Source organism: Ranitomeya imitator, chromosome 6 (assembly GCF_032444005.1).
Source record: "Ranitomeya imitator isolate aRanImi1 chromosome 6, aRanImi1.pri, whole genome shotgun sequence".
NCBI lineage: Eukaryota > Metazoa > Chordata > Amphibia > Anura > Dendrobatidae > Ranitomeya > Ranitomeya imitator.
In genome coordinates, this window is record NC_091287.1 from 325,880,984 (window position 1) to 325,908,148 (window position 27,165).

The 27,165-nt window shown below is 42.6% G+C and overlaps 1 protein-coding gene across 2 annotated transcripts in view; it reads right to left on the minus strand.

The window, feature by feature from the left end:
- NUP153 (nucleoporin 153) overlaps positions 1-24,683 on the minus strand; it is an 89,606-nt gene extending 64,923 nt beyond the window's left edge. For both annotated transcript variants that reach the window (XM_069730838.1, XM_069730837.1), the window contains exons 1-6: positions 24,343-24,683; positions 9,709-9,934; positions 8,330-8,578; positions 8,116-8,252; positions 5,875-6,000; positions 2,500-2,616 (exon numbers count right to left, since the gene is read on the minus strand). In XM_069730838.1, coding sequence (XP_069586939.1) covers positions 2,500-2,616; positions 5,875-6,000; positions 8,116-8,252; positions 8,330-8,578; positions 9,709-9,934; positions 24,343-24,462 — 975 coding nt within the window. In that variant the 5' untranslated portion in view covers positions 24,463-24,683. The remainder of the gene's footprint in view (positions 1-2,499; positions 2,617-5,874; positions 6,001-8,115; positions 8,253-8,329; positions 8,579-9,708; positions 9,935-24,342) is intronic.
- Between the last annotated feature and the right edge of the window lie 2,482 nt (positions 24,684-27,165).

The following is a 27,165-nucleotide window of genomic DNA, read 5'->3' on the forward strand; positions in this document are numbered from 1 at the left end:
GAACGACATCATTGGTTTTAGCATGTCGTGTACTAGAAAACGGGAAAAAAATTCCAAGTGCGGTGAAATTGCAAAAAAAGTGCAATCCCACATTGGTTTTTTGTTTGGCTTTTTTGCTAGGTTCACTAAATGCTAAAAATGACCTGCCATTATGATTCTCCAGGTCATTACGAGTTCATAGACACCAAACATGACTAGGTTATTTTTTATCTAAGTGGTGAAAAAAAATTCCAAACTTTGCTAAAAAAAAAAAAAAAAAAATTGCGCCATTTTCCGATACTCGTAGCGTCTCCATTTTTCGTGATCTGGGGTCGGTTGAGGGCTTATTTTTTGCGTGCCGAGATGACGTTTTTAATGATAGCATTTCGGTGCAGATACATTCTTTTGATCGCCCGTTATTGCATTTTAATGCAATGTCGCGGCGACCAAAAAAACGTAATTCTGGCGTTTCGAGTTTTTTTCCCGCTACGCTGTTTAGCGATCAGGTTAATACTTTTTTTTATTTGATAGATCGGGCAATTCTGAGCGCGGCGATACCAAATATGCGTAGATTTGATATTTTTTTTATTGATTTATTTTGATTGGGGCGAAAGGGGGGTGATTTAAACTTTTATGTTTTTTTTATTTTTTTCACATTTTTTTAAACTTTTTTTTTTAACTTTTGCCATGCTTCAATAGCCTCCATGAGAGGCTAGAAGCAGGCACAAGCCGATCGGCTCTGCTACATAGCAGCGATCTGCTGATCGCTGCTATGTAGCAGAATTGCACGTGTGCTGTGAGCGCCGACCACAGGGTGGCGCTCACAGCGACGGGCAATCAGTAACCATAGAGGTCTCAAGGACCTCTATGGCTACAATGGAGACGCATCGCCGACCCCCGGACATGTGACGGGGGTCGGCGATGACGTCATTTCCGGCCGCCCGGCCGGAAGCGGTAGTTAAATGCCGCTGTCTGCGTTTGACAGCGGCATTTAACTAGTTAATAGGTGCGGGCAGATCGCGATTCTGCCCGCGCCTATTACGGGCACATGTCAGCTGTTCAAAACAGCTGACATGTCCCGGCTTTGGTGCGGGCTCACCGCGGAGCCCTGCATCAAAGCAGGGGAGCCGGCATCGGACGGTATAGTACGTCCGATGCCGGTAAGGGGTTAAAGCTTATTTGCCATTTATCAGCCCAAGCTTCTAGTTTACATTAATCATCCTGTAATATAAAATTGTCCTCCTCTGCAGATGACACTAAACTCTGCAGGGTAATCAATACAAATATTGAAATTCTACCCTGTATGCCCCCTACAAGATCATTAATAAATATGCTAAAAAGAAGAGGGCCTAAAACCGCGACCCAGTCCGAGTGTGCTCCATTAATAACCACCCTTTGTTTCCTATCCCAGCTTTTAAACCACTTACACATATTTTCCCTTATCCCCATTATTCTCATTTTATGCATCAACCTTTTGTGTGGCACCGTATCAAAAGCTTTTGAAAAGTCCATATACACTACATCCACTGCATCCCCTTGGTCCAGTCCGGAACTTACCTCTTCATAGAAATTGATATTAGTCTGACAGGAACAGTCCCTAGTAAACCCATGCTGATATTTGGTCATGAGGTTATTCCTCCTCAGATACTCCAGTATAGCATCCCTTAGCATGCCCTCCAGGATTTTACCCACAGTAGATGTTAAGCTTACTGGCCTATAATTTCCAAGTTCAGTTTTTGTCCCCTTTTTGAATATTGGCACCACATTTGCTATACGCCAGTCCTGTGCTACAGACCCTGTTATTATGGAGTCTTTAAAGATTAAAAATAATGGTCTATCAATGACTGTACTTAATTCCTGCAGTACGGAATCTCCGATATATGCCATATGGAATACATGAATGGCAATCTTGAATGTAAGAGTAGACATTCAATACCATTTGGGTCAAACATAATTAAGACATTCATCAATCCTTGAGCCTCCTCCTGTTTCTTATCCTTCCCTTTGCTGTGTGATGGTCTTGTGGCTTTTGTTGGTCTTTTGTAATAATGATAAATACATATAGGTTTAAGGGCATGGATCTATCCAGATTTAGATGTGAGGATGACTTTCATTTGAGAGTCACCTGGAACTACAGGAGCACTTTCACTGTATGGTCTTCATGCAATCTGGAAGTCTAAGTAGGTCTATTAACACTGTTCCTTACAAGCATAATCATTCTATGCGTAATTTCACTGTGTTTTTCATGTTAAGTTGCAAACTGATACACAATTTATGAAAACTTTCTGCAGTTGTTTCTGAACAGCATTAGGGCATAATTGCGATAGGTTAGAGCGTAGACCTTAAATTGCAGTTTTTAGGTTATTTTATAGCCTAAGCAGCAAATCAGACCAATATTTGTTATAGCAGAAACATTGAACACATGTCTTAAGTTTAGGAATCACTTTTCAGAAGAGATTTTTTCGTGTCAGTGCCAAAGTTACAGTGAACTACTTAATTCATAAATAGTCTGCTATTTACCGCCAAAGGACTTGACATCTTCTCCAGAGATTGCAGAATTCTCCGTGCAGTGGAGCTTGTAACACCATAAGACTGATTATTTGTTGGTTTAGGTTTAACTTGCCTTCTTATTGGGGCCTAAATAACAAGCAAAAAAAAGGGGGATTAGTAATAATGAATCAATATTCGGGCAGTAAAAATTCTAGATATAAGGTAGCCAATGAACGTGGAAATTTACAGTTTATAAGTATTCATCAAACTAGCTACTCACTTGCCGAAACAGCAAAATTACAGCTTAGGCCTGTATCAGGAGTTAACAAGCAGACGACAGGTGCTCAGCTAAACATGCACAGCGCGCCAAAACCAAGGGGAAAACAAGCTGTAAATACATGTCAGAGCGCAGCAGCTGGGGAAAAGATCTAGTACTACATGTCACACCGAAGACTATCAAAAACAACTTGTGCCTGGAAAATACACCTTAACGTGCTAGTCTTTCTCTTCAAAAAGGAAGGTGTATCCAAACGACAGTTTCTCCAATATTCAGATCATAAAAATTCAAGGGGATACCTTCATTTAAAAAATAAGAAAGATATTTAGAATTGAGAGTCCTCAGTGGACTCTCAATTCTAATTTTTTTTTATCTACTGGCTAACACAGTACAAAGATATACATCTTTCCTTTTTAAAAAGTTAGGCATTCTGAATAGGCCCAAGAGTGGGGTAAAATGAGAATAAAAAAACAACATAACATTCACAAAAGGGGGCAGCTTTCACATTTCGTCAGAACAACGAACAAGTACTGGCTTCTTGTTTGGCTAAAGTGTGAAAGCTGCATCTGATCAGCAGCCACAGACTGGCAGCAGAAACCACGCGATGCCCGGAGACTGGTAGGGGACAGAATAAGGACTTCACAAAATCAGCACTGGTGAAGTAAAAGAGTAGAGGATTTTTTATTTCATAAAGCCCACACTGGGCCAATTGAGGACATATTTTTAAAGTAGGAAAAACCTCTACACCTTACCAACATTAAACGCCCAATGCTGGCTGCCTGTGTATGGCCAGACTCGAGAGCTGTGTTAAACACTTAGCATCTTCCAGCAATATCAACAGTCGGGAGTTGAGCTACATTTGCACCTTTCATCCCTTTAAATGGCGCTGTCAATCTCTGACAGTAGGAAACAAGATAGCGGGTTTATCTGTGCTGCTGGTGTGCAAGAGCAGCTGGTACCTTAATTAAAACTATATTAAAGTGTAAGAGCATTGACTCCTTTTGAGAAACTCTGTATTGCTTGGGAACCTCCGGTCCACACAGTCTCTCTACTATATAATCTTTTCCAAAGGGGTCAAACCCCAACGCACAATTTCCCAATATTTTTCTCGAAATGGGAGAATGACTTGGGGATATCTTTATCTCAAGAGGAGAGAGAGACAAGATCCTATTATTTACTTTTAGGACCTCGCTGTCCTCTGTGTCGCAGGAGAAGAGCTATAAGATCTTGTCGAGGTGGTATAGATGACCTTCCTTGGTACATACTATGTTCCCGGTGATTCCAGATACATGCTGGAGATGACAGAGGAAAAGGGAACATATGTCCATATCTGGTGGGATTGTCCGCCCATAAAGAAATTGTGGAGGTCAATCTTTGATCTCTATAATAAACTATCTATTCGTAAGGTCCGGCCCACAGCAGAATTAGCCCTCTTGTCCTTATGTGACTTATCGATATCTGGGTTTAAAAAGAACCTACTCAGACATTTCCTCACGGCCACTAGGAACTTGATTCCCCGGTATTGGAAACAAGAAAAATTAACATGTTCTGAATTTGTTGCGGAACTCAACAATATTTATAGAGTGGAGCAATTGATAAATCAGACTACCGGGGTTCCTATAAAATTCTTCAATACCTGGGCTCCATGGATTGCATTCAGAGAAACTCCAGAATTAGACCGATGGCTATCTAGACCCTGACCTATATTTGAAATAGCTCCAGATGTTTTCACATTCTGAACACTGTTTATCTAATTGAACCTGCTTCCACGATCTGAAACCAATTTTAACAATTGGTCATCTTCTCCGTCGTTGGATGGAGGTGGGGGTCCGCCCAATGGAGGGAATCCAGCTCCCCCGTACCCAATTTCATATAATATACCTTCTTGTCCTTATCTCTATTCTTCTCTTTTTCTCTTCTTTCCTCTTTTCATTATCTTTCCTTCTCTCAAAATCTCCTTATCTTACATGTGATATTTACTATCAATACATGTAATTTAGTTTTAGGAGTTCCAAATCGTTTTCCTGATAATTGATTATAATAATAACAATTAACATTATTAAACTGGAAAAGAGATAATATTGGCATTGGCCAATAAAACCTTGAAATAGTTGGGACATTAATTTTATGCCAGAAATGTAGACTGTATTCTATTAATCAGTTTGATTATGTTCCTACTTTATTTCATTTCTGTATTGTTTATTTGCTTCAATAAACAAAAAAACACTAAATTAAAGTTGTGTCTCACAACCACCACATGATCATCACGTTTATTGGATAAACGCGCTATTGCGCTTTTCTTGTTCCCTAGTTATTTTCGTAATCCCTTGACAGTGGCATTTAGGAAGCTTGGTTTTGATAAGTGCTGTTCCTTGCAATTCTTCTCCAACCAAGAGGAGTTGATAGATTGAAATGGCAGTCAGATACCTGCAGAAGGCCCCTGTGCATGCCCCATCAAGTACTCTCTTGAAACCCAGGTACAGGCTGAGCATTATAGGAGACTTTCCTTATATACTACAGTATTGTGGCACAGCACTGTATAGAACAAGTTATCAGACAATTTCAGGTTCAAGTATTCCAAGGAGACATTCTATATAAAAAAAAAAGTCCTTACAAGTATTATATGAATGAAAATTAATATAATTAATGAAAATAAATTTGAACCACCTATATATTGCCCCTTAAAAAATGAAGAAAAATAAACATTTGTGATAGCTACAGCCATATAGTCTGATGTGTAAAAATGCACAATTACCTGTACAGTAAAAGCTGTAAAAAGGGAAAGTAATCAAAAACACCAGAATTGCTTTTTTCCCCCCAGTTACCGCAATGTCACAAAAAAAATGCAGTAGAAAGCAATCAAAATGTTGTATGCGTCCCAAAATGATACCGATCAAAACAGCAACTCATCACTTAAAAAGAAAACAAGCCACAACAAAGCTCCATTGACAAAAATATGAAAATGTTATGGGTTTCAGAAAAGGTCGACAACTTTATTTTTTGGTTTGTTTTCAAAATGGATTTTCACCACTTCGCAAAAAACAAAAACACTAAGTTTGGTACTGCTGTAATTCTATGAATTTTGTTTCTAGTTCATCATTACTGCACAATTACAGCCATACATTTACCTGATATGGAGTGCTGCGGACCCTTGATGTCCGTACAGATGCCGCACCGCCATAAGTAGTCTTTCCTGGATAGAAAGGAGAGTCCCCAAGTTGACTGGATTTTAAGACTGACGAGTTTCCGAGAGACTGCATTAAAAAAGTTACAAAGTTACTAAATAATTTTTAGTACACATGATTAATAGGTACTGTATATACTTTATAAGCCGACCCGAGTATAAGTCCCCCAATTTTGCCACAAAAAAAATGGGAAAATTATTGACTTGAGTATAAGCCTAGGGAGGGAAATGCAGCAGCTACGGGTACATTAATAAAAAATAAAAATAGATACTAATAAAAGTTAAATTAATTGAGACATCCTTAGGTTAAGTGTTTTTGAATATCCATATGGAATCAGGAACCCCATATAATGCTCCATACAGTTCATGATGGGCCCATAAGATGCTCCATATTAAAATAAACCTCATATAATGCTGAATAAAAGGTTAATGATGGCCCCGTAAGATGCTCCATAGAATATTATGCCCCATATAATGCCGCACAAAAGTTTGATGGCTCCATAAGATGCTTCATAGAATAATATATGTATGCTGCTGCTGCGATAAAAAAAATAAATAAAAAAAAAATGACACACCTCTCGTCACTGGGGGCAAGGTGCCGGAATCGCCGCTGGCCTAGGCCATTGGCACTTGCGATATTCACCTGTCCCCGTGCCAGCGCCGCACGCTGCTGTGTCTTCCGGCTCTCAGCAGTGACTGTTCAGGCAGAGGGCGCGTACTAACCACTTCATCACGCCTTCTGACCTAAACGTCACAGCCAGAGGACGTGGAAGACAGAGCCCGGCGGTGGAACGGGGAAAGGTGATTATTGCATGGCTCACTCTCCCCAGTTATACTCACCCTCCGGGCGGCAGTCTCTTTGTATGTCCCTGCTTCCCTGATGGTCTCTCCGGCGCAGGCAGCTTGCTTCTGTGATCAGCAATCACATGGTACAGCTCATTAAAGTAATGAATATGTGCTCCAAGCCTATGGGAGTGGAGGCGCGTCCATATTCATTACTTTAATGAGCAGTACCATGTGACCGCTGAACACAGGAAGAGCTGCAGGTGCTGGAGACCATCCGAGAAGCAGGGAAGTGCAGAGGCCGTGCCGGAAGCAGGTGAGTATGATGTGACAGCCGCCGATCCCTATCCCCCGCCGACCCCTAAGACAATGACTTGAGTATAAGCAGAGAGGGGTACTTTTAGCCTAAAAATCTCAGCGTATATACGGTAATTAAGGCTACAGGTAACGTGAAAGATCAATAACTGGCCATCATTGGGACATACATCAACATGCTCATCTAATGGACTAATATAGTACATGGCAAAGGTCAGAAAATCCCACTAGTGGTGCCTCACACTACCAGCAATATCCTGAGCAAAGTGGCTTTCATGCCCCCTTTAAAGTGTACCTTCATTAAGAGATCAAGTACCAGTCTGTCAAAATTAACTAAGATGGAACATCTGTTAGATAGAAGAGAAAGGGATCCAGCTTGAAGAGAAGTAGAAAGTGGCACTCGCAACAAAAATTCTTTGACTTAAAACAGGAGTACTTTGCAGAAAGGATCACAGAAACACAGCCACAATTGAAAACCATTTTCCTAAATGTTTCGGCATAGTACTGCGGTTTTAAGCTTGCAGGATCATTTTTTAAAAAAAAAGGGATTTTATCTGGCGAGCTCTGCTTTCTCTTCATCTTCAAGCTGGATTACTACATAATCAGTTACTTTTTGTAGGATATGGTGGGGTTCCGCAAGTACCCGATTTGCTCCTATAGGGATGTAATGACCACGTCAGTGCCATCTGTGATTTCTGTTATGCTGACTACAAGGCAAACAGACAAGGTGCTCAAAAAGGACATAGATAGTCACTTCGCCCTAAAGATAGAGTCAAGTGCGCTTTAAAAGACCACACAAACCATCTTAAGTGTCTAAAACTCGAGGTACACATGGGTAACATTTTACAAAGTGCAAAAGATTTAAGTCTATAAATTATGCTGACTGCTGAAAAACAGCAGCTGTGGCTATGGCTGTATTCTAACATTTCAGTAGAGGTTATAATTATAATTACTTCCCAAATGTGTTACTCAAAGCTTTGCAGCGTACAACTGAATCCCTCAGAAATCCAGGCAAAACACTCATGCTATAACATTATATACAGAAGGAAGGATATCAGGGGAATAAATGGAGGACATAAGCACATACCGGTGACAGAGAGCCAAACGTGGACAGATTAAACGTTGGTTTCCTAGAGGTCATAGACGAGTTATGTGAAAAGTGTGAACGATCTGCTTCAGGAGACCATAGAGGGGGTGCATTCAGATTTTTTGTGACAGCAATGTCTGACAAAAGAAATAAAAAGGTCTTTAAATACATAAATTTCATAACCCAACTAAACACAACATTTAGTCACATTTACCTTTATCAGATGCCCTTGAAGAAAAACCGCTAGTTGTAGAAATGTTATCATCATCGTGCTGAGAGGTAGAGTCCTTAATTTCCTTCACCAGTGAAAAATTAGAAGTGACAATAGGATAGGCAGAAGATGTAGAGGGTTGGCAATTAAGTGCAGGAGAATCCAATATGTTGAAGTTTAGGTTAGCTCTGTGTAGAGATGGCCGGGTTAACACTTCAGGCAGACTTAATGCCAATCGACTTGTTGAGTGATCTGCAATGTTAGATTTATGGCATCAAAATCAATAGCGGACATTCAAAAAATAAAAAATTTGTTACTGGAAACATTAAGTTACTTATAGAAGAAAGAAGAAATTTTAATTTAAATCAATTCAAAATAAATGCACAAAATGTAAATTGATATGAGAGATGCACAGGCTGTGACTAGAGATGAGCAAATTTGCTCGGGTTACCGAATAAGCTGCAGAGGGAACCCGGATATCTGGAGCGCTCCGGCTGATCAGCTGTTCGGCTCCGCAGCTGCATGTGTCGCGGCTGTGTGACAGTCACGACTCATGCAGGGAAAGCTCTCCGTGCATATGTTGTGACAGTCACACAGCCCTGACACATGCAGCTGCGGTGCTGATTGGCCGGCGCGCTCCATGTATCTGGGTTTCCAACGCAGCTTATTCGGTAAGTGCTATAACTTGCCGAATAAGCAGGGACTCAATAAAATTCGCTCATCTCTAGCTGTGACATTATACAGGCTGAGAAACCTGCACTAAGCTATGTTATGGGGTTGAATGTTGCCGCCTGCTTATGATTGGTCATTTTCATTCGGGGTGGAGGGCGGAGTACACATGCCCATGAAAACTGTGATTATACCCACTTGGATTGAAAGTGTTAATTCATGAAGTGCCATATACTTTTGATTGCTAATATCTCTGTAACAGAGGGAAAACAAAAGAATGAAAAAAAACAGCCATGTGGAACTCTGCTCTGCCCTTACATCATGTGGGCAGTTCAACATGAAAAATTTGACGAAAGGTCCTCTTTAAATTAGACCTCTTCCGAAATAATTTTGTAGCATCTTTTCTTATAACTGTTGCATAACTTGCACCTTCCTGTTATGCCTCCAATGGGCATTACCATTTGAGGGGGTGTATCTACACACTTCCACAGTGTAATTGGTGGCAGCCCACAGGGACACACTACTTTGAATAAGGAATGGTTACGGCCAGTTGTTAATTTACTCCCATTTCTAGGAGGAGTAACTGACGAAAAGAGCACTACACAGTTCTACAAGAAAACACACTGGATAATTATTTCACGGGAAATAAAGCATTTACTAAGAAAGACATGTCAGAAGAGGTGACAGGTCCTCTTTAAATGGAGATTGCCTACCTTCCTGGGTTCTAACATGCTCCAGAGTGATTCTGTCATCTGCAGTTGCCGGCAGGTCTTCCTGAACATAGGTGTGACTTTGTTCTTCGTTTTGTGTATCAGTATGGTCTTCAGCTCGAATCAAGTTTGAGGATCTGCCAGGTACCTCATCGTCTTTGTTAAAATATTTCTGCAGCCAAGCTGGAACAATGCTCTTTACAGTATCTGTGACACGACTGATGATACCCTGTGGGTGATGGAAAAGAGAACATCTTAATAGATCTGTCACCAGAACAAAGTAATCTGTATAGATCATGAAATAGATCTCCTATTCTTGATGATCCATTCCAGAATGACTAAAGTTTCCTGAAAGCTCAGCAATTTAGGAGTCCAACATTAATATACCTCAAGTGTATTCAGACTGGAAACTATCTCAGCCACCTAGCTAAATTATCAAGCTCCTCTGACTGCCGTCCTCCCTGCTCCTGCTGTTGAAACCTTGCACAAACTTTGTGGATGCGGTGGACTCTTTAACCCCTTTACCCCCAAGGGTGGTTTGCACGTTAATGACCGGGCCATTTTTTACAGTTCTGACCACTGTCCCTTTATGAGGTTATAACTCTGGAACGCTTCAATGGATCTTGGCGATTCGGACATTGTTTACTCGGGACATATTGTACTTCATGATAGGTGGTAAAATTTCTTTGATATTACCTGCATTTATTTGTGAAAAAAATTGGAAATTTGGCAAAAATTTTGAAAATTTCGCAATTTTCCAACTTTGAATTTTTATGCAATTAAATCACAGAGATATATCACACAAAATACTTAATAAGTAACATTTTCCCACATGTCTACTTTACATCAGCACAATTTTGAAACCAAAATATTTTTTTTTTTTTTTTTAGGGAGATAAGGGTTAGAAGTTGACCAGCAATTTCTCATTTTTACAACACCATTTTTTTTTTTAGGGAACACATCACATTTTAAGTCATTTTGAGGGGTCTATATGATAGAAAATACCCAAGTGTGACACCATTCTAAAAACTGCACCCCTCAAGGTGCTCAAAACCATATTCAAGAAGTTTATTAACCCTTCTGGTGCTTCACAGGAATTTTTGGAATGTTTAAATAAAAATGAACATTTAACTTTTTTTCACAAAAAATTTACTTCAGCTCCAATTTGTTTTATTTTCCCGAGGGCAACAGGAGAAAATGAACCCCAAACGCTGTTGTACAATTTGTCCTGAGTACGCTGATACCCCATATGTGGAGGGGGGGGGGAAGGCGGGGGGGGCGGGGGGTTTAACCACCGCTTGGGCGCATTGGGAGGGCTCGGAAGGGAAGGAGCGCAATTTGGAATGCAGACTTAGATGGAATGGTCTGCAGGCGTCACACTGCGTTTGCAGAGCCCCTAATGTACCTAAACAGTAGAAAATGTGTTCACTGAAGGGGTTAACTAGTGATATAGTTTTACAGGTGGGGTCGTTACGGACGCGGCGATACTAAATGTGTAGTTTTATTGTTTTTATTTAGATAAAGAAATGTATTTATAGGAAGAACATATATTTTTTTGGATTTTTTTTTTTTTATACACGTGAATATATATTTTTTTTACACTATAACATTGCCCGGGGGGGGGGGGGGGGTCATCATGTTATAGTGTAAGATCGCTGATCTGACACTTTGCTGTGCACTATGTCAGATCAGCGATCTGACGTGCACTTCTCCTGGCTTCCCGGCGCCTGCTCTGAGCAGGCACAGGGCACAGTGAAGCCACCTCCCTGCAGGACCCGGATGCCGCAGCCATCTTGGATCCGGCCTGCTGCAGGGAGGAAGAGGTAAGAGACCCTCGCAGCAACGCGATCGCATCGCGTTGCTCTGAGGGTCTCAGGGAAGCCCACAGAGGGTTCAAGCACCATAATGATAACATTCATTTTAACATTCAATGTATTGGAAAACAAGAAAAAAAAATTGCCACTCTGCAATATTTTTTTTATTTTACTGTGTTTATTCTGTGGTAAAAATAAATGGTGTTGGACATTCAGAAGGTTGTATAACAAAAAATGTATTTTGCCATTTTCTAAGATGCGGAATGTTTTTAGATTTCTATTTTGTTAGCGTGGCAAGCTGACAGTTTTCTTGATACCAATTTGGGGTACATACTATGCTTTGATAGCTTTTTATACACCTTTTTAAAAGAGGTGGTGACAAAAAAACTCCATTCTGTTTTGGGTAACGTAATTTTATACTTTGATAGACTGGGGGGGGGGAGGGAAAATTTCTTTTTTAGTCCCCTTAGGGTATGTGGACACAATGTCACAATTTATTAACCCCTTCATGACCCAGCCTATTTTGACCTTAAAGGGAACCTGTCACCCCGAAAATCGCGGGTGAGGTAAGCCCACCGGCATCAGGGGCTTATCTAAAGCATTCTGTAATGCTGTAGATAGGCCCCCGATGTTACCTGAAAGAGGAGAAAAAGACGTTAGATTATACTCACCCAGGGACGGTCCCGCTGCTGGTCAGGTCGGATGGGCGTCTCTGGTCCGCTGCGGCGCCTCCTATCTTCATTCCAAGACGTCCTCTTCTGATCTTCAGCCACGGCTCCGGCGCAGGCGTACTTTGTCTGAGGGCAGAGCAAAGTACTGCAGTGCGCAGGCGCCGGGCCTCTCTGACCTTTGAAAAACCCGCAGGTAAAAGGCACTGTGTTTTACCTGCGGATTTACCGCGGATTTCCAGTGTTTTTTGCTCGGATTTCACCTGCGGATTCCTATTGAGGAACAGGTGTAAAACACTTCGGAATCCACACAAAGAATTGACATGCTGCGGAAAATACAACACAGCGTTTCCGCGCGGTATTTTCCGCACCATGGGCACTGCAGATTTGGTTTTCCATAGGTTTACATGGTACTGTAAACCTGATGGAAAACTGCTACGAATCCGTACCGGACAATCCGCTGCGGATCAGCAGCCAAATCTGCACCGTGTGTACATAGCCTAATTCTAAGGGTATGTGCACACGCTGCGGAAAACGCTGCGGATCCACAGCGTTTCCACAGCTGTGGGTCCGCAGCAGTTTCCCATGAGTTTACAGTTCAATGTAAACCAATGGGAAACAAAAAACTCTGTGCACACGCAGCATGTCACTTCTTTCTGCGGTCTCCACAGCGGTTTTACAACTGCTCCAATAGAAAACCGCAGTTGTAAAACCGCAGTGAAATCCGCAGAAAAACCGCGGTAAATCCGCAGTGGTTTTGCATTGCGGATTTATCAAATCCGCTGCGGAAAAATCCACAGAGGACCAGAATACATGTGCACATACCAACACCCTAACCCTAGTTATAACACTAGTGGAAAAAAAAAAATCTTTATTTTATTATTGTCCCTACCTATGGGGGTGATAAAGGGGAAGAAGGGGGGGTTCATTAAATATTTTTTTTTTATTTTGATCACTGTGATAGGTTTTATCACAGCGATCAAAATGTACATGGAACGAATCTGCCAATCGGCAGATTCGGCGGGCGCACTGCGCATACACCAGCCATTTTGGAAGATGGCGGCGCCCATGGAGAAGACGGACGGACACCGGGAGGATCGGTAAGTATAAAAGGGGGGGGGGGGGGAATGGGAGCCGGGGGGTGGGTGGGTCTGGAATGGGAGCACGGGGGGTGGATTGGAGCACAGGGGGAGCGGACAGGAGGACGGAGGGCTGGGGAGGAGCTCGGTGGCGGCAGATCAGGGTCTCCAGCCATGACCGATGATATTGCAGCATCGGCCATGGCTGGATTGTAATATTTCACAGTTTTCATATGTGAAATATCACAAATCGCTCTGATTGGCTGTTGAAAGTGAAACTGCCAATCACACCCCCCCCCCCCCCGGGCTGAAGTAGCACTCCCCCTGTCCCTGCAGATCTGGTGAAATTGGAGTTAACCCTTTCACCCGATCTACAGGGACGCGATCTTTCCATGACGCCACATAGGCGTCACAGGTCGGATTGGCACCGACTTTCATGACGCCTACGTGGCATCAAAGGTCGGGAAGGGGCTAAAGGAAACCTGTTATCAGGTTTGCTCAGTAAACTATTTGCATTGTCAGGTTGGCGCTGTTATACTGATTAAAATGAATCAGAAGAAATCAGTCTTGTGGTTGTATTATTATTATTTTTTTTTAAAGACCACAATATTAACCGTGCAAGTTCAGTATTTAACCCCTTTCTGCTAGCTGACGGAATAGTACGTCAGCTGGCAGATCCCCTGACAGCGGCATTTAACTAGCGCTCCGGGCCGCGCGGCCGGGGGTGCTCGCACCGCTGACCCCCGTCACATGATCGGGGGTCAGCGGTGCACTGCCATAACAACCAGAGGTCTCCTTGAGACCTCTATGGTTGTTGATGGCCGATTGCTTTGAGCGCCACCCTGTGGTCAGCGTTCAAAGTACACCTGCATTTCTGCTACATAGAGGTGATCTGTACTTCACCTCTATGTAGCAGAGGCGATTGTGTAGTGCATGCTTCTAGCCTCCTATGGAGGCTATTGAAGCATGCCAAAATGTAAAAAAAGATTTTATATATATATATATATATATATATATATATATATATATATATATATATATATATATATATATATATATATATATATATATATATATACACACACACATATACGTATCGCCGCGTTCAGAATCGCCCGATCTATCAATAAAAACAAAGGATTAACCTGACCGCTAAATGGCGTAGCGAGAAAAAAAATCAAAACGCCAAAATTACTTTTTTTTGGCCGCCGCGACATTGCATTAAAATGCAATAACGGGCGATCAAAAGAACGTATCTACACCAAAATGGTATCATTAAAAATTCCAGCTCAGCACGCAAAAAATAAGCCCTCACTTGACCCAAGATCACGAAAATTGGAGACGCTTCCGGTACCGGAAAATCGCGCAATTTTTTTTTTTTTTTAGCAAACTTTGGAATTTTTTTTCACCAATTAAATAAAAAATAACAGACATGTTAGGTGTCTATGAACTCGTACTGACCTAGAGAATCATAATGGCAGGTTAGTTTTAGCATTTGGTGAACCTAGCAAAAAAGCCAAACAAAAAACAAGTGTGAGATTTAACTTTTTTTGCAATTTCATCACACTTGGAATTTTTTTCCCGTTTTCTGTTACATGGCATGTTAAAACCAATGGTATCGTTCAAAAGTACATCTCGGCCCGCAAAAAATAAGCCCTCACATGGCTATATTGATGGAAAAATAAAAAAGTTATGGCTCTGGGAAGGAGGGGAGTGAAAAACGAAAATGAAAAAACGGAAAAAGCTCCGGGGGTGAAGAGGTTAAAATAGGAGGCAGGTCACTGAAGGGTCAATGACCGGTGATTTAAGCCAGAATGACAGCGAGCCAAAAGCACAAAAAAAAGCTCCGCACACAAGCCCGCCCCAGTGCACGAGAATCTCATTAAATCAAAACTGCAAATACAGATTAAACAACCATAAGACAGATCTCATCAACCAAGATATCATTTTACCGTATATACTCAAGTATAAGCCAAGAATTTCAGCCTTTTTTTTTTTTTTTTTTTTTTTTAAGGCTGAGATTGCCCCTCTCGGCCTATACTCGAGTCATTCCCAGGGGTCGGCAGGGGAGGGGGAGCGGCAGCTGTCTAATAATACTCACCTGTTCTTGGCCTGGTCCCTGGTTCTCCAGGCGCTGACAGTTTCTTCCTGTGTTGAGCGGTCACATGGTACCGCTCATTACAGTAATGAATATGGACCCGACTCCACTCCCATAGGGGTGGAGCCGCATATTCATTACTGTAATGAGCGGTACCATGTGACCGCTCAATACAGGAAGAAGCTGCTGGCGCCCAGAGAACCAAGGACGTACAGGGACCGCGACAGGAGCAGGTGAGTATAACGGGGGCATTGCGCGATATTCACCTGTCCACGTTCCACCGCTGGGCGCCGCTCCGTCTTCCTCTACAGTGAAGCTCAGGTCAGAGGGCGATTAGTGTGCACGCTGCCCTCTGCCTGAACGTCAGTGCAGAGGACGTGGAAGACACAGCGGCGCTCGGCGGTGGAACGCGGACAGGTGACTATAGCAAATGCCGGGGGCCTGAGCGACAAGAGGTGAGTATGTGATTTTTTTTTTCTAATCGCAGCAACAGCATATGGGGCATAATAGTCTATGGAGCATTTTATGGGGCCATAATCAGCATTTGTGCAGCATTATACGAGGCAAATATTTCAATGAAGCATCTTATGGGGCCATGTGCAGCATTATATGGGGCAAATCTCTCTATGGAGCCAATCTCTCTATGGAGCCATACTCACTATTTGTGCAACATTATATGGGGCAAATGTGTCTATGGAGCATATTATCTACTATACAATTGTCTAAGGGTCACTTCCGTCTTTCTGTCCGTTTGTCATCTTGTCACGGATATTCATCGGTCGCAACCTCTGTCTGTCATGGAAATCCAAGTCGCTGATTGGTCGCGGCAAAACAGCCACGACCAATCAGTGACAGGTACAGTCCGGCGAAAAAATGGCCGCTCCATACTCCCCGCAGTCGGCGCCCGCTCCATACTCCCCGCAGTCGGCGCCCGCTCCATACTCCCCGCAGTCGGCGCCCGCTCCATACTCCCCGCAGTCGGCGCCCGCTCCATAAACCCCGCAGTCACTGCTCACACAGGGTTACCGCCGCTATTAACCCTGTGTGACCAAGTTTTTACCATTGATGCTGCCTATGCAGCATCAATAGTAAAAAGATCTAATGTTAAAAATAATAATAATAAAAAAAACCTGCTATTCTCACCTTCCATAGTACGACGATGCGCTCGCGCCTGCCGCCAGCTTCCGATCCCAGAGATGCATTGCGAAATTACCCAGAAGACTTAGCGGTCTCGCGAGACCTCTAAGTGATCTGGGTAATTTCGCAATGCATCCTGGGAAAGCAAGATGGCGGCAGCCGTGGGCATCGCCAGAGGTTTGCTGGATCCCGCCGGGTGAGTATATAACTATATATATTTTTTTTTTTTTAACAGGGATATGGTGCCCACACTGCTAAATACTACAAGGGCTGTGTTAGATGCCACGTGGCTGCTATATACTACGTGGCCAGTGTTAGATACTACGTGGGCTGTGTTCTATACTACATGGCTGCTATATACTACGTGGGCAGTGTTATATACTACGTGGCTGTGTTCTATACTGCGTGGGCTGCGTTATATACTACATGGCTGCTATATACTACGTGGGCAGTGTTACATACTACGTAGGCTGTGTTATATACTGCGTGGCTGCTATATACTGTGTGGGCTGTTATATACTATGTGGGCTGTGTTATTTACTGCGTGGCCTATATTAACGCATCGAATATTCTACAATATGTATGTATATAGTAGCCACATGGTGTATACCACAGGCCACGTTGTACTCCTATATACTACGTGGCGTGTGCTATATACTATGTGGCTGCTATATACATACATATTCTAGAATACCCGATGCCTTAGAATCATCGGGCCACCATCTAGTGGGGCCATAATCAGCATTTGTGCAGCATTATATGGGGCAAATGTCTGTATGGAGCATCTTATGGGGCCATAATCAGCATTTGTGGAGCATTATAAGGGGCAAATGTGTCTATGGAGTACCTTATGTGGCCATAATCAGCATTTGTGCAGCATTGCAGGGGGCAAATGTCTCTATGGAGCATCTTATGGGGTCATAATCAACATTTGTGCAGCATTATAAGGAGCATATTTTAATATGGATTATCTTATGGGGCCCATCAAAGTGTATGGAGCATTATATGGGGCCCATCATGAACTGTATGGAGCATTATATGGGGCTCCTAATGCAATATGGATATTCAAAAACACAACCTACTGGTGTCTCAATTAAGTTTACTTTTATTATTATCTATTTTATTTTTTTTTTTTTACTTTTACCAGTAGCTGCTGCATTTTCCACCCTAGGCTTATACTCGAGTCATTAAGTTTTCCCAGTTTTGTGTGGCAAAATTAGGGGTCTCGGCTTATACAATAATCAGTAACAGCACCAACCTCACAACACCTGTAGTTTACTTCCCAAAATCCTGATGACAGGTTTCCTTTAAGCCTGGCATTTCATACAGCATTACTAATGAGTGCAAGAATAATATGCAATAAATAATAAAACAAACCAAATTCATTACAAGGTGCACGCCACTTAATGAATTTGTCGCATTTTAATCAGCAGCAGACACCTCGCCAGAAATTCTATTTAAGGCAGAGACTAGAATAACATTTCTGACTTTGCAAGCACTGCTAGCTTTACCCATTATGATGAAAATGCCCAAAACCAATGTGAGAACAACAAAAGTTGCAAAATTTAAGTTATACAACTTTTCAATGTGCTTTACTACAGTTCTCTGGTGTAAATACTTTGATGAAACAAGCCAAACATTTTACTCTGAAAACCACCTGAAAAAGTGCTAAACTCTCAAAAGAATGAACAAATGCATTTATTTGTAAAAACGACTTGCTGTTCAACCTTTTAACTTCTTCCAAAGTAGTTAAAAGAAAAGAGATAGCCATTCTTCAGGAGTTTTCCGTTCTGAAGACAATCTATACAATAGATTTCTATGGGGCCTCAAAAATTTGACGGTGCGCGTATTTACGGCCGTGAAAAGATCGAGCCTGCTCGATCTTTTTCACAGCTTACGGACACTGTCCCCATTGAAAAGCAATGGGGCCGCAAAAACAACGGAAGCTTGTTTTTGTGGTGCACCGTGACTTCCGGTTTTGCAAAACGCCTTTTTTTTTCCCCAATACTATTTCAATAGTATTGGAAACCCAAAAAGCGGCAATCCGCAAGTTTTTTGTGGTTCGTTATTGCAGCAGACCGTGAAAATTGAGGCGATATGGCCCACAAAAAAGGCCAGCAATAACGGGCCGCAAAAAACCCAGTATGTGTAAAAGAAGCCTTAAACAGTTAAAAGAAACGATTGCAGCTCAGCCGTCTGCTGTTAGACATATAGGGGCTGCTCACAAAATTAGAATATCAAAAAGGTTTTCAGTTCTTCAATACAAAATAATGACTTTTGGGTTTTCATTGGCTGTAAGCCATAATCATTAACAGAAATAAACACTTGAAATAGATCACTCTGTTTGTACTGACTAATATAGGCGTTTCACTTTTTGTATTGAAGAACTGAGATAAATTAACTTTTTGATGATATTCTAATTTTGTGAGATGCACGCATACGTACACACCTGGACTGGAAAAAAGGTTGATAAACACTGCATGTATCCTCTGATGCAGCATATAGGCTGTGACCACTGATTCCACCACTATTTTTGGCTGGTATTGGGTATGCTGTGACCGAAGCGGATATACAGTCCTGCCCTCATTGTCCATCTTGTATCACCTATAGAAATGGTCGAGATGTCATTCAGTAACCCAGTGTTTCACTTGATAAATATGCCATGGTCACTTATTATGCAGATGGGAGCTGAAAGTGTTTGAGGGTATGTGCACACGTCAGGATTTTCAAGCAGAAATTTCCTGACAAAAACCGGACATTTCTGCCAGAAATCCGCATGCGGTTTTTTTTCCGCGTTTTTGACGTTTTTTTCCCAACGCATAGAATAGCGGGAAAAACGCGAAAAAAACGCAAAATTAATGAACATGTTGCTTTTTTTTACCGCAATGCGTTCTTTTTTGCAGAAAAAACGCATCATGTGCACAAAAATTGCAGAATGCATTCTAAATGATAGGATGCATATGTCGGCAGTTTCTAATGCGTTTTTATCGCGAAAAAAAAAAACGCGAAAAAACCTGAACGTGTGCACATACCATAAGGGTATGTTTCCACGTTCAGGAAACGCTGCATGTTTGACGCTGCATAGAGACGCAGCGTCCAGATGTTACAGCATAGTGGAGGGGATTTAATGAAATCCGGTCTCCACTATGCGTGGTAACACGCATCCGGCGGCCCTGCGATTCCGGACATGCAGCGCGTCTTTTTAGATCGCAGCATGTCCGTTTACCTTGCAGCGGCGCTGCGCCGCCGCACAGTATAACACAGGGCCCTGTGTGTGGGGTGCGATGATTCCGGATGTCTGCAATGAACACATCTGGCATCATCGCGTCTCCAGAAGGGGGCGGAGCGAGTTTGCCGCTCTGTTAAAACCGCCGGCCATCCTGAAGGTGGACACGTACCCTAATACAGTCACTTCAATTGGAATGCAATGATCTCACCTTGTTATATACAGAGTCCAAAGACATACTGATAGGGAATTTAGATTGTGAGCCCCAACGGGGACAGCAACGATAAAGTATGCAACCTGTAAAGCGTTGCGGAATATGTTAGCGCTATATAAAAATAAAGATTATTTTATTATTACAGAGTCGGGGGATTACTGAACATGTAGAGTGTTTTGGAGTTCACCCATGAAAAAAGTATAAGGCCAAAATTGCGATTCTTTTTTTGGCCACTGCAAAAACCTTATATAAGAGGCGATCAAAACATCTTATCTACCCCACAATGGTAACAATAAAAAAAAAATGTTCGCTCAAGGTACAAATACTAAACCATCACTCAAGCCCCAAATCCCGGAAAAAGAAAAGGTTACGGGTCTTGGAAAATGGTGACATAAGCAAGAATTTTTTTTTTTTCATACAAAATTTCCAAATTTTTCTCTCCACTTAAATATTTTTGGGAGAACACTATACATGTTTGGTATCTGCATACGAATTCTGATTTGGAGAATCATATTGTCAGGTAACTTTTAGAGGAGTGAAAATGCTAAATAAAAAAAAAAAAATTAATAAATAAAAATTGTGGAATTACGCATACTTTGCAATTAATGCACTTTGGAATTTTTTTCAAGCTTTCCAGTCCATCACATAATAAAAATGATGTCACTCGAAAGTGCAACTTGTCCCACAAAAAACAAGCCCTCATGTGGCTATGGGGACAGGAAAAGAAAAAAAATAAGTTAGTTATGGCGCTTGAAATAAGCGGAGGAAAGTACAGACATTGAAAACCAAAAGGTCATGAAGGGGTTAATGTAATTGATATGTTAATTTTATTGTGTGGGTTGATACAATCACAACACTAAATTTATATACCAGTAGTTCTTTCTGTGTTTCGCTACATGTGCACAAAATGTATTTATTTCTCTGTAGATAGAGCTATACAAGGGCTTGGTTTTGGCGGGACAATATGCAGTTTTTACTTGCAGAGTTTTGGGGTACCTACAATATTTTGATCACTTTAATTCTTGTTTTAAATAAGAGGCATGAACAGAAAAAAAATACAGAATGGTTTTTCCATTTTATTTTTTAATGGAGTACACTGATAGAGTACAGGACCTTTTTCATTTTATTAGTTGGGATTTTGGTAAATCTCAGAATAACGTAGACAAAAAATAAAAAAATATGTGGAAGCACCATTGAGGCCGTCTGGTCAGATAAAGGGAACCTGTCACCGGGTTTGATCGATAAAATATACGGCCATCACCTTTCAGGGCTGATATACAGCATTCTATAATGCTGTATATCTGCCCCCAACCCGACCTGTAAGGCTACTTTAACACATCAGGTTTTTCGTTTCAGGCACAATCCGGCAAGTTTTGAAAAAAAAAAAAAACGGATCCGCTAATTTTTACAACGGATCCGTTTTTTTCTCATAGAGTTCTATTAGTGCCGAATCTCTTCTCTCTCTCTCTCCTCCAGGAAGTCACTGTAACTCGATATTAAAAATAGAAAACCGGATCCGGCAGAAAAACAGATCCGTTGCATGTTTTTTCACTATTTGCAACAGATCCGTTTTTTCGAACACAAGCTGGATTCTGCCTGAAACCAAAAAACTGATGTGTGAAAGTAGCCCAAGAGAAGAAAAATAATTTATTATACTAACCTGCGGGGCGGTCCGATGGGCCTCCCTTCTTGCGATGCCGTCCTCCTGCTTGCTTTGCGTGGATGATGCATCCCTTCGTCAGCCATACAATCTCCTCGGCACAGCGCTCCTGCGCAGGCGTACTTTTCTACACTGTTGAGGGCAGAGCAAAGTACTGCAGTGCACAGGGGCCAGGAAAGGTCAATACAGCCCGGGCGCATGCGCACTGCAGTACTTTGCTCTGCCCTCAACAGTGTAGAGAAGTACGCCTGCGCAGGAGCGGTGTCGAGGAGATTGTATGGCTGACGAAGGGATGCATCATCCACACGAAGCAAGCAGGAGGATGGGGATCATAAGAAGATAGGAGGCGCTGGACCAAGAAGAGCGACACCCCTCGGTCCAGACCGCCCCGCAGGTGAGTATAATAAAAGTTATTTTTCTTCTCCTACAGGTCGGACCGGGGGCTTATATACAGCATTATAGAATGTATATCAGCCCTGAAAGGTGGTGGCCGTATCCTTTATCTGCCAAACCTGGTGACAGGTACACTTTGAGCAGCTAAAGTCATTTCCCCTTCAACCATAAAAGAGAAGGGGCTGGCTTAGCTATTGAAATGAGCAGTTAGATTCCTGCAGACACAGGAGAGCCTCTCTGACAGTGGTGCTGCTGAACCTGGAAACACCAATATCTTTAATGGTGCCAGATAGTTAAGTTATAGAACACTTTTTTATGCACATTTATGTCATTTTTTTGGTTAAAGGGAACCTTTCACATGTTTTGGCTGCTATAAGATGCGGCCACTGCCTTTCAGGGCTTCTATACAGCATTCTATAATGATGTAGATAAGCCCCTGGGTCCAACCTGCAAGTGAAGAAAAATAAGTTAAATTATACCCACCCGGGTGGGCGATACTGTGCAGTCCGGTCCAATGGGCGTCGCAGGTCCGATGCCTCCCATCTTCTTGCCACGCCGCCCTCCTGCTCCATCGCTGCCCAGCATCGCGCTCCTGCACAGGCGTACTCTGCCCTGTTGAGGGCAGTGTAAAGTACTGTAGTGTGCAGGGAAAGTCAGAGGCCCGCTGCCTGCGCATTGCAGTACTTTACTCTGTCCTCAACAGGGCAGAGTACGCCTGCGCAGTAAATTGATAATGGGGAGCGATGAAGGAGGGCAGTGTCGCAAGAAGATGGGAGGCACTGGACCCGCACAACCATCAGACCGGACCGCCCCTGGCTGAGTATAATATACGGTAACTTGTTTCGCTTATCTTTCAGGCTACATCGGGGGGCTTCTCTAAATATTTATAGAATGCTGTAGATGAGCCTTGAAAGGCGCTCGCCGCATCTTATAGCGGCAAAACCAGCTGATAGGTTCCCTTTAACATGCCCCTTTCTCTTCCATAACTTATCAGCTGAGTGTGGTACGAAAATAATAACTAGCACATACTCACCAGCCTCCTCACTCCTCTGGCATTGTTGACATTACCACTGCAGCCACCAATTGACCCTCTTAAAGGGTTTGTCAAATACTTTTAGGCTGTGTTCACACGTTCCGGTTTTTTTGCGGTTTTTCCCGATAAAAACGCTATAAAACCGCAAAAAAACCGCATACAATAAGCATCCCATCATTTAGAATGAATTCCGCATGTTTTGTGCACATGATGCGTTTTTTTCCGCATAAAAAACGCATCAGGCACAAAATCCGGACATGCTCTATCTTTTTGCGTTTTTTTTTGCGGATTTCCCACTCCAAAATGCATTGGGAAGTGTCCGGGAAAAAACGCGTCAAAAACGCATGCGGTTTTCTTGCGGATTTCATGCAGAAAATGTCCGGTTTTTCACATATATGCTAGCCACCTTAGGGAGAGACCCAAGTTGGGCTAAATGTAGCGGGACGAAAGAGACCGAAAAGCCCTCTACTTAAAGGAAATACATAGTGGATGCTTTCCTGAAACGGAAAGTATTTGCAAGCAGCATAATACAAAGAATAGCAGGTTTACCCAGAATCCTTTGCAGTAGGCGGAGCTATGCAAATCATCTCTTTCACAGGATTTTTCACAGGAATTTTCTGCATGAATTCCTGAACGTGTGCACATAGCCTAATACTGATGAGTGGTGGTGCGCCACCCCTAATGCAGGATGTAATCAATTGTGGACCTGCACAGAATAGCTCCGTGAACCACATAGTGACCGCCGCTGGGAACGGCTTATCATTTAAACAGAGGCGGATGTGCAGTACCCACCCTTGGCCACTATGCAGTTTAAAGGGCTGTGCTTTTCCGCTTAACAACTGCCGCCGATACTGGGAATAGCAGATCGGCGGGTACCAGTTGTCACCTCCCCCAACGATAAGACACTGATGACCTACCCTTAGGACAGACCATCAATATTCAAGTCTTGGACAGCCCTGCTAATGTCTGCAGTGACAATAACAGACAACGTGGGCAGCAGTGGAAATCTAGCGCTGGACCTGGGGAGGATGAGTAAGGATGGTTTGATTTTAACACAACCTGCAGCCAGGGGTTGGGAGGGTATGAAACCTTAGAAATCCCTTTAAGCCTTCAGCAGAAGGTATCTGATCGTTTCACATGTGTAGTGGGAGAAGCCTCAGTGTCAGACACAAGGCAGCAGCCCTGACCCAGGATCACCGGTGTCTGCCGGGTGCCATGGTTACTGCAGTGCCAACACATGGCGGAGTGTTACACAGCAGTGAGGGGCACCAGGCAGAGCAGCAGCCTCCACGCACGCCGTCCCGACCACACTCACCTGCTGGCCTGCGGTCCGGCTCTTGCTGTACGGGGTCCTCCCGGAACTCAGGTGGTATCTCCGGGTTCGGATCTTTCCTCCAGGGCCCGTTCCCCCTCCACCTCCTCCCGCTGCCGCCATCCGGCTGACTCCTCCTCGGGTCACTCCGGCCCGAGGACCCTGCGCGGCTACTACTCTTGTAGGACGAACAGTGGTGGAAGCTCTGACTAACGTCGTCAGTCTAGGCCCGGTTCAACGGGCCGGAAATAACTGGACTCGTCAAGAGAACACTTAGCTGCGTTCCCGGTAGGTGTGCGCCGAGTCTCCAGGCCTCCGCTCCTCACACTGCCCGCCTGTGTCTCACTGCGCTTGCCCGCGTATTCCACGATTCGAAGACGTAATGACGACATAGAATGAGAACGCGAGGAGCTTGTCGGGAAATGTAGTTCTGGATTGTGAGGAGAGGCGAATAATCGACGCAGGAATGAGGGCGACGTAATGACGTAAAAGGAAGAAGTAACGTCAATTCCGTCGTGCTTTCTAATTGGTTGATATTAGAGGCGGGAACGGATGTGGTGACTGAGTGTGTATGTTACGCAAGTCTTCACACTGTGGTGTCTGTGTGCGGCTCCGAGTACCTCGCGTGCTGTTACCTCATGGCTGCCCCACAGGCTGAACCTATTTTGAGCTATAGCTTACTAGAAATGGGTGGTAGTGACTTTTTGAGGATTCAGGGAGATTTTTTTTTAATTTTATGTCAGACTTTTCAAATGTGTTTTTTTTTCTTGTCCAAATTGTGTAAAATGCTGTATCTAGTGCTGTCTGCCCGTATCCGGGTGATTTGTGCTTGTCACCATTCTCTGAGACCCGTAGCATTTTCATTTTTTGGGATCGGGTGATGGTTTATGTTTTGCACCCCAGTATGATGTGTTTATACCATCTTGGGGCAGATACAATGTTTTCAGAGCCTCTTATTGCAATGTTTGCGGTGGGTAAATAACTATTTTGTGTTTTTGAATCGTATTTCGTTTACTGATTGCATTAATTTATAGTTTGATCTGACATTTTTGAAGGCAGCGATACCAAATGTAATTTTTTTTTTTTTTTACGTGTTAACCCCTTCATGACCAGGAGTGTTTTCATTTTTCACTCCCCTCCTTTCCAGAGCCATAACTTTTTATTTTTTCCGTCAATATCGCCATGTGAGGGCTTATTTTTTTTGTGGGACGAGTTGTACTTTTGAACGACATCATTGGTTTTACCATGTCGTGTACTAGAAAACGGAAAAAAAAATCCAAGTGCGGTGAAATTGAAAAAAAAAAAAAAAGTACAATCCCACGCTTGATTTTTGTTTGGATTTTTTTTGCAAGGATCGCTAAATGCTAAAACTGACCTGCTATTTTGATGCTCCAGGTCATTACGAGTTCATAGACACCAAACATGTCTGGGTTATTTTTTATCGAAGTGGTGAAAAAAAAATTCCAAACATTGCTAAAAAAACAAAACACAACATTGCGCCATTTTCCGATACCCGTAGCGTCTCCATTTTTTGTGATCTCAGGTTGGGTGAGGTATTATTTTTTGTGCGCCGAGCTGACGTTTTTAATGATACCATTTTGGTGCAGATACATTCTTTTGATCGCCCATTATTGCATTTTAACCCCTTTATCCCATATGACGTCCTATCCCGTCGAGGTGACCTGAGACTTAATTCTCAGTGATGGGATAGTACCTCATAGGCGATCAGCCACACTCACGGGGGGAGCGTGGCCGATTGCCGCTGGGTGTCAGCTGATTATTACAGCTGACATCTGGCACTATGTGCCAGGAGCGGTCACGGACCGCTCCCGGTTCATTAACCCCCGGAACACTGCGATCACATTTCAGTGGCATAGGGAAGCATCGTGCAGGGAAAGGGCTTCCTGTGTGCTTCCCTGAGACCCTCGGAGCAACGCAATGTGATCGCGTTGCTCTGAGGGTCTTCTACCTCCCTGCTTTCAATTTTACCAAATGCCCACCCCCCAAAAGAAATTCATGAATAGCTGGTTTTTGGTCATTCTTGCTCACAAAAATCGGAATAAAAAGCGATCAAAAAAAGTCAAAAGATGGAAAAAGTCTTCAAGTTTCTTGGTGGTGTGTGAACAGGTTCCTACAGACTTGTTCATTGTGCAAGTAGCCCATGTGGTTCTGTAATTGCTCTCTTGTTTCTACAAGACTAGGGAGTCCACCACTTATGGGTCATTTGCATCAAAGCAGTTCCATCCAGCATTTCCACATGAAAATTCCCTCTCTGAACCCTGCTTATACAGGTAGTATACAGATGATCAGGTTTTTAAATACATCAGATATGGATTATATACATTAGGAAGGGCTGCTCTATATGGGTATACCTTGACGATTGGTGGAGCAGCTTAGTATACATTATTTTGCAAAAAAAGTATCAACTAAATACCCTGTTTTTTCCATCTTTTGACTTGGCACTTGCTTATTACTGTGATTTTCTTACAACAGTATTTTTGACCTCACTGTGTTCTTTTGTCTTCAATACAAACAACTCGTCCCGCAAAAAACAGACCTCACATGACTCTGTGGACCGAAATATAGAAAAATTATAGCTCTCAAAATGTGGAGACGCAAAAACTATTTTTTTCAATAAAAAGCGTCTTTTAGTATATGACGGCTGCCAATAATAAAAATCAGCTAAAAAACCCGCTATAAAAGTAAATCAAACCCACTTTCATCACACCCTTAGTTAGCGAAAAATAATAAAATTTAAATAAATTAACTTTTGGATCTCTATTCCAACCAATTCTGTACTGAAAAAGTAAAACAGTTCTCCTTCCC